This window comes from Wickerhamomyces ciferrii, contig 00262, assembly GCF_000313485.1.
Source record: "Wickerhamomyces ciferrii WGS project CAIF00000000 data, strain NRRL Y-1031 F-60-10, contig 00262, whole genome shotgun sequence".
Classification (NCBI taxonomy): domain Eukaryota; kingdom Fungi; phylum Ascomycota; class Saccharomycetes; order Phaffomycetales; family Wickerhamomycetaceae; genus Hansenula; species Hansenula ciferrii.
The window spans coordinates 25,263-33,305 of NW_011887478.1; the positions used below are offsets into that span (position 1 = coordinate 25,263).

General features: G+C 29.6%; 4 protein-coding genes across 4 annotated transcripts; 3 read left to right on the top strand and 1 right to left on the bottom strand.

The window, feature by feature from the left end:
- Nucleotides 1-35: 35 nt before the first annotated feature.
- SEC62 (Sec63 complex subunit SEC62) lies at nt 36-899 on the bottom strand (the record flags this gene model as incomplete). Its single annotated transcript, XM_011273151.1, has 1 exon — nt 36-899. One exon carries the CDS (start codon nt 897-899, stop codon nt 36-38), a length of 864 nt encoding a protein of 287 aa, XP_011271453.1.
- A 409-nt stretch (nt 900-1,308) lies between these two features.
- Nucleotides 1,309-5,427, top strand: TFC3 (transcription factor TFIIIC subunit TFC3; the record flags this gene model as incomplete). Its single annotated transcript, XM_011273152.1, has 1 exon — nt 1,309-5,427. One exon carries the CDS (start codon nt 1,309-1,311, stop codon nt 5,425-5,427), a length of 4,119 nt encoding a protein of 1,372 aa, XP_011271454.1.
- A 285-nt stretch (nt 5,428-5,712) lies between these two features.
- Nucleotides 5,713-6,066, top strand: MGR2 (Mgr2p; the record flags this gene model as incomplete). The annotated part of the gene is made up of 1 exon (XM_011273153.1): nt 5,713-6,066. The coding sequence occupies one exon, from the start codon at nt 5,713-5,715 to the stop codon at nt 6,064-6,066; it is 354 nt and encodes a 117-aa protein (XP_011271455.1).
- A 633-nt stretch (nt 6,067-6,699) lies between these two features.
- ATG21 (Atg21p) lies at nt 6,700-7,863 on the top strand (the record flags this gene model as incomplete). The annotated part of the gene is made up of 1 exon (XM_011273154.1): nt 6,700-7,863. The coding sequence occupies one exon, from the start codon at nt 6,700-6,702 to the stop codon at nt 7,861-7,863; it is 1,164 nt and encodes a 387-aa protein (XP_011271456.1).
- Between the last annotated feature and the right edge of the window lie 180 nt (nt 7,864-8,043).

Here is an 8,043-nt window from a genome sequence, read left to right on the forward strand (position 1 = left end):
AGTTCAAGGTCATCTTTTTATTCAAAAAAAGTAAACTATTCTTCAACTTCCTCCAGGGTAGCTCTACGTCTGACATTTGCAGCACCTTCATTAGCATTAGCACCTGTACCAGTGGCATTATTATTATTAGTAGTTGTTGTTGTTGTTGATGCTTGATTTTCAACTGATTCTAATGGTGATTGAGCAACAGTTTTCTTAGCTTTTTTAGATTTTTTAGATTTCTTCTCTTTTGAGTAATTCCATTCATATAAAGGTTTAAAACTATCAAAAAATCCAACATCTTCGAATAAATTCGGGAATATCCATAATCCAGGACTTAAAACAAAATATGTGATACCAAATAAAATCATTCTGATAATGGCAATGACAAAGAATAACCCAATTAAACCTAAAAGTCCCATTGATAGATACCAAACACCTTTTCTCATAAATAATGGCCATAATGGGAATAAAATTAATGTGAAAATACCAGCCAAGAGTCCAAATCCCATTAATGAATCCCAAATGGATTTTTGTACGTAAAACCAAACATAATATTCATCTGGTATCAGATCTGCTCTTGGTGATTGAATTAAAACAGGTTTATCTTTTTTTGGGATAAAACCTTGTTCTCTAGCTTCTGAAGTTGTTAGTTTTTTAAAAGGTAAAACCAATTGATTTTTAATCAATAGGGTAAATACTGCATGGACATCAGTGGAATCATTAATTGGAGGTAATTGATTTTTTGGATTAGCTTGTTTTTCTTTATATGATTCTGATAATAATGCACGTTCAGCTCTTTTAAATCTGAAAAAATCCTTAACGTTACCAGCGATTAAACCTTGACGTTGTTTTAGAGTTTCATTCTTACGCAAGAAACTTGCCACTGAAACTGCAACTGGATTAACTTGTGCACTCATTTGTAACTATGTGTAACTATGTGAATATAATATGATTATGATGAAATTAATGATGAGCAATGAGTATGAGAATCCAATTGGGGGAAAGAATATCAATTATAAAACAAATCCCTGAGAACAACAATGAATTGACTTTGCCACACAGAGAACTTCTTAAATATTCCAAAATGGATCACAATTCACAACCTGAGTTTTCCCATCAAATTGAGAAGATTATTGTCAAACTGAATCAAAGAAATTCTGATTTTGTGAGACGTGTTCTTTAAAAACCGGGTAATGTTTTGGTTTTTCATGAAAAGGTTCCACGTTCGAAACTTGAAGGATAACAAATGGTGTTTTTAAAGCTTTAACGCGTTTCAAACGTTTTGATAAGCTGGTGAGATTGTTGGTGATTGCAATTGGTCAAAAGATGAGTTTGTTGTACCCAGACAGCATTGTCAACAAGGCATTGACAGAGTTGGCGTACGAGGGTTCCCAAGGTGTGTCGTTTGATAAGTTGTGGGAGTTGTTGACACCAATATTACAGATTGATGGGTTTTATCAAAAGGTGATTTACGCATGGTTGATAAAGAATTCAAATGTTGAAATATTAAATGCTGAAGAAAAAGTTATTGATGCTCCTAAAAATTATGATGATATTGCTCAGGGGAAATATTTCATAAGAGTTACTAGTGATTATCAATGTTTGGTTCTTACTGGGTTACCTAAAGAAAATAATCCAATTATTGGTCGTGCTTATGATTTATTAGTGGAAATTGCTAAAAGTAGAAAAGAAGGTATTGATACTTTAACTTTAACTCAAAAAACTGGTCAAGATAAAAGAAGTTTAACTACAAGAATTAAAAATTTAGGTAATTTAGTTGTTAAAGTTCCAATTTTGAAAAATGGTAGAAATTTAAGTCTATTAACTTTAACAAAATTTTTCGATAATGCTGCTTATAATAAAAATCCAATAAAATCTGAAAAAGAAGAAAAATTTATTATAAATGTTGAAGATATTAGATTAAGAATTATTAATGCATTGAAAAATGCTAAACATAATATTCGTCAAACTGCTGATTTGAAAAGAGAATTAGAAATGGATAAATCTTCAAAACTTTCAAGAAATTTTAAATCAATAACAACTTATTTAGAAGAAAAACAATTTTTGGAAAAAGTCTTTGTTGTTTCTCCTAAACCACCAAAAAGACAGTTTTTGGCTTTGAAATATTTGAAAGATTATATCCCAAAGAATCAAAGGGATCAGAATGATAATGATGATCTAGATGATGATGACGATATCCCAGATGATGATGACGAAGAACAAGAATTAAATGAAGATTTAATAGATGATAATTTAAAAGATTTAGAAAATGAAGCTCCAACTTCTTTAACAAATGTTGAAAATATTGAAATTACATCTTCAAAAAATTCTAAAAATTATACAATTTTCAATAGAATTTTCCCTTTACAAAATCAAATTTTTCAACTTGTTAATAATAGTGGAACTTCTGGTTTATCAACAAATGATCTCTTGGATACTGTCTTGGGTAGATCTTATGATCGTTTATTTACAAAAGTAATGGAATGTTATACCCCGGAAAATTTAATTCCAAATATTGCAAATCATTCTATTGTTAGACATTATGATTTCCAAGGTAAAGTTAAATTCTATAGATATTTAACAAGACCAAATTTTTTGAAATTTTCAGGTCAAGATCAAGATTTAAATGGTTCAACTTTATTAACATATGAACCAACAAATACTTCATTAAAAGAACTTAATAAGAAACATTTTACAACTTTAAATAGTGGTGTTTCTGTTGTTACAACTTTAGATGGTCATAAATATTTACAATGGTTTGGTAGTCAAGTTATTGAAGGTTCAACTCCATCTAAATCAAAGAAGAAAAAAACTACAAAGAAAGATGCTAATGATAATACCAAAAAGAAAAGAGGTCGCCCTAGAAAAGGCGAAGAAGATTCTAATAAAAATAAACAACTTAAAGTTTCAAATATAGAATCTCAAACTTCAAATATTGATGAAATTCCATTCATTGGTGAACCTTCTATTACTCCACAAATTTCATCAACTAGAACTTCAATCCCACATCAAGATCAAGAACCTGAAAAAGAACCACAACCTGAAACTCAAGATGATATATCTAGTTCTATTGACCCTCAATTGGCTAATCCAACAGATATACCAGTTGCAGATTCCACTACCACAACGGAAAATCCTGAGCCTTCAACATCAGATACGCCAACAACAACAGAAAAATCAAGTTCAAAAGATAAACGCAAAACAAAGTTTAATGAAGCTGGTAAATTTAAACATTCCAAAGAAAAACTTATTACTGTTTCTGATTTAAAAGTAACTTCTTTCAAGGCGCTTGAACGTATGAATACTATTATGAAAGTTCTTAAAGATAATAATGGTGTTATGGAAAATTCTATTATTTTTTCTGAAGCTGTTAATAAAGAAGCTAATCAACAAATTGATAGGAAAACTTTTAAAAAAGATGTAAATTCTTTAATTGAACAAAATAAGATTTATATTGGTGAATTTTTCATTGGTAGAGAACAACAAAATCATAGTGTTATTATTTTAAAAGGTACAACTAATGAAGATCTTAACAAAGCTGAACACATAATGAAGGAAAATCTAAAATCATCTGGTAAACCTTTAGCTAAAAAAAGCACTCTTGAAAATATTGATCTTGAATTTTATGATGATGATTTTAAGAAATCATTTGAAACTGAATTACCACCAACAAAGAGAATGAGAGCTATGGAAAGAAGAGCTCAAAGGGTAAAAGAGCTTGCACAAAATGAAGAGGAAAAGAATGAAGTTAATGAAAATAATGATAATGATATTAATGATCATGCTAAAGCTATTGAAAAAGCATATAGAGAGGCTCAAACTTCTAATACATTAACCTATGTTGATGAATCATCATCATTCCCATTTCCAACTTCAGCTCCAATTCAAGCTCCAGTTCAAGCACAATTTCAAGCTCCAAACACTGGTTTAACCCGTAAATCTACCAAAGCAGCTCCAAAACCAAAGAAAAAATCAACTCCAAAGAAACAAGCTGTCAAATCTAAACCAATTGTTGCCAAAGCTCCAAGAGTTAGAAAAGAAAAGAAAACTACAGAATGGGATACACCAAAACCAAAAGAACAAAGAGGTCAATCTTATAGAAACAAAAGAAATACTTCAAATCTTAATAGTGCGGATACAATGTTACTTTTCAAAGCTGTTATTATTTGTAAAACAATTACTAAAAACATTATTGATTGGGAAAAAATTACAAAATTATTTAATGGTATACCTGAAGAAATTTTGAAAAAAAAATGGCCAAGAATTAGAATGATGATGGGTCAAAATGGTGGTAAAGTTGCAAGACGTACATGGAAAAGGATTTTACTATCAGCTGTAAAAGAAGGTAGAATTAGTTTAGAAGAAGTTGAAAATTTAAATTTAGAAAATTTGGTTAAAATTTGGCAAGATTCTGAAATTTTAGGTTTATCAGATGATTTATCAGATAGTCTTTTTGCAAATTATGAAGATAATATTTCTCATTATAATTTTGTTAAATCATCAATTTCAACAAATTCATATCTTTATGATCCTAATTCAATGGTTCAAAGAGAACAATATCTTGTTAGTAGATCTTTTACTTATGAAAATAATGATGAGAAAGATTTTGCTCAAGCTGTTGATCACGTTGTTAATAATGATGATGGATTTGAAGAAGATAATGTTAATAATAGATCCATTATTAGAAAGACTATAATTGCAATTATATTAAGTGGTACAAATACTAATATTAGAAAATTACCTTTATTAGAATCATTTGATAAGCAATTAGTTGATGAAGTTTTCATGGAAATGACTAGGAAAAAGGAAATTTCAATTAATTTAGATACAAAAGTTTCAATAGGTGAAACATTAAATAATATTTTGAATAGCAATACTTATGATTTTTCAATAACAAAAGTTAATCAAATTCAAAATTTATTAAATGAAGTATTTGAAGCTAAAAAGGCATTTGTTTTAAATCCAATTTTTGATAATGCATATATGGTTCCAATAATTGAATTATTATCAAGAAATCAATTAGATATTCTTAGAGTGGATCATTATAGGAAAGAAGTATTAGAAGGATATGAAGCAAGGGTTATAGAAAGAGAAAAATTAGATTGTGATATAATTTTAGCACCTGGATCTGAAAAAATTCAAAATGTTTCCAATGAATCACCATTAGTTCCGATGGGGAAACCATGTTCATATATTTGGATTGATGTTGAGGGTAAAATTAATAAAAATGTATGGAATAAAATCAATAGACTTGTTCTAATTACAATCTTGGGGAAACCTGGTATAACTAAATTTGATTTATTAGAAAAATTATCATTAGTATTAAACAAAGAAGAATTAATTAAAATATTGGAATGGCTTGTTGATGCTAAAGCCATTAAAGAAGGTGAATTCCAAGGTGTTTGGTTAAATCCATTTTGGTATACAATTTTCGGGACAAGTTGATCAGATCCCACTTTATATATACTTATATAAGTTTTGTTTTATGAATTATGAATTGATATTTAACGTTTTAAGTTGATTTAAAGATGTTTTACTGATTATGTATACAAAATTCCGCGAATTTCCATATACAAAAGTTTAATTTTTATTGGTGCAGTTTTTTTTTTTTTTCAAGGAATTGTTAAATAGAAGGATCATCGAAGATTTTATAGCCAGGAGCTAATTTGAACAAAGATCAATTGATTCAGTAATTTAATCAACTTCAGTTCAACAGAATTACATATCACAATGCCTCCAGTTCAACAAGTTCAATACGGTCAACAACCATCCAATTTTGAAAAATTTAAAATGGGTGCCATGATGGGTACTACCGTTGGTGTTGTTGTCGGTGTTTTATTCGGTGGGTTTTCAATCATAACAAATGGTGCTGGTCCAAACGGTGTCATGAGAACATTAGGTCAATATATTGGTGGTTCAGCTGCTACTTTTGGGTTATTTATGAGTGTTGGTTCTGTTATTAGATCTGATGATTCCACTTTAGAATATTTAAAAGATCATAATCCACAAAACATGCAAGAATTAAGAGCCATTGCCAGAGCTAGATTTGAAATCATGAATGAACAATCCAGAAGAAGAGATTAAGAACGAGGGAAAGGTCGTCTTTATTCTATATTTATATGAGATTGTTTGATCTTTTTACGCTTTTGAAAGAAAGTGATTAATGATTGTATGCCAAAACTTGTGTATAAGTAATTTATTTAACCAAAAGGGAATGAGATGTAGAGAATAAGATGGGAACTACTAAACTAATGGTATAATATTCGTTAAAAATCCAAAACAGTTCAATGCTTCCCACTTCTTTTTTTGTAATATTACACCAAATTTGACCCTTTTCTTGTAAAGCGCGAGAAAAATAAATATTTTGGGAAAATACAATGCTAAACTCGTGCTTAAACAATAGAATTCACTGATAAACTAGATTGACTCTGTTTATAAACCTTTCAAAATTTTCAATTCCAATCATTAATCTATCATATTCATTCAAAGTTTAAAACTAGTCAATTTTTATACAATGACTCAATCAGAATACAAATGTATCAATTTTAATCAGGATTTCTCTTGTATATCAGTTGGTACAGAGAATGATTTCAAAATATTTAATGTGGACCCTTTTGGAGAATGTTTTGAGTTAGGTGAGTAAGAACTATCAATACATATTAATCAGCAATGATTCACTAACAATTGTGATTAGATTCTGGAGCTAATGTTGCAGAAATGCTATTTTCAACTTCCCTTGTGGCAATTGTGGGTGTTGGTAATAAACCAACTACATCACCAAGAAGATTAAGAATATTAAACACCAAGAAAAAGACGAATATTTGTGAGTTAACATTCCCTACTGCTGTGCTATCCATCAAATTGAATAGGAAAAGACTTGTTGTGGTATTGGTTGATCAAATTTATATTTATGATATAAGTTGTATGAAATTATTACATACAATTGAAACTTCACCAAATGAAAATGCACTTTGTGATTTAAGTTCAAGTGATGATTCTATCTTAATTTATCCAGCACCAGGACCAAATGTTGCATCACCTTTTAGCGTTAATGATCATACTCTTAATAATAATAATAACAGTAATAATAGTAATAATAATGGTGGGAATAGTAAAAGGTCATCAACTGATAGTACACATGAAGTTGGTACTGTGGTACTTTTTGATGCATTAAATATTGCTCCTTTAAACATCATTAAGGCGCATAAGACTCAATTGGCTTCAATTTCATTAAACAATAACGGAACATTATTTGCAACAGCATCTAATAAAGGTACAATCATTAGAATTTTCAATACTATAAGTGGTAATAAAGTTCATGAATTTAGAAGAGGTTCATATTCTGCATTGATACATAAATTAACATTTAATTTAAGCTCAACTTTAATAGCTGCTACATCTGATACAGAAACTGTTCATATTTTCAAATTACAATCAGATAATGATCTTAGTGGGAGTGGTAGTGGTAATGATCTTTTCAGTAGTGGTGAATTGATTGATGAAGGGGTTGGTAATTCCACAGGAACTAATAATGACGATGGTAATAATAATAATAATCAATCAGATGATAATTTAGATGAGCTAGAAGAACGTATCATTCCAAAAGCTATAAATTCCAATTCCAAAATAGAACCAAAACGTCAACCATCAATTGCCGATAGAATATATCAAAATTTACCTAAAAACATTTCATCAATTCTTGAACCTCAACGTGATTTTGCATATCTAAGGACACCAAATCCACACAAGATCAAAAGCGTTGTAGGGTTCAATGGGAAGAATGTACTTGTCGGTAGTACTGATGGCTCACTCTATGTACACACAATCCCACCAAGAGGAGGTGAATGTGTCTTGGTGAAGCAGTATACTTTTGATTCATGAATTGATGAATTGATAATACGATATGAGATACATAATACCCCCATTCGAACCCTGTTGATCCCACTTTTTAAGCCCGTTAATGTCAAAATTTAATTTGCAATTTCTCGTAGTTTTGAATTTTCCCGGAATTTGGAAATCTGCGCAACAAATAAAAACTAAAAAAAAAAAAAAAAAGAACGC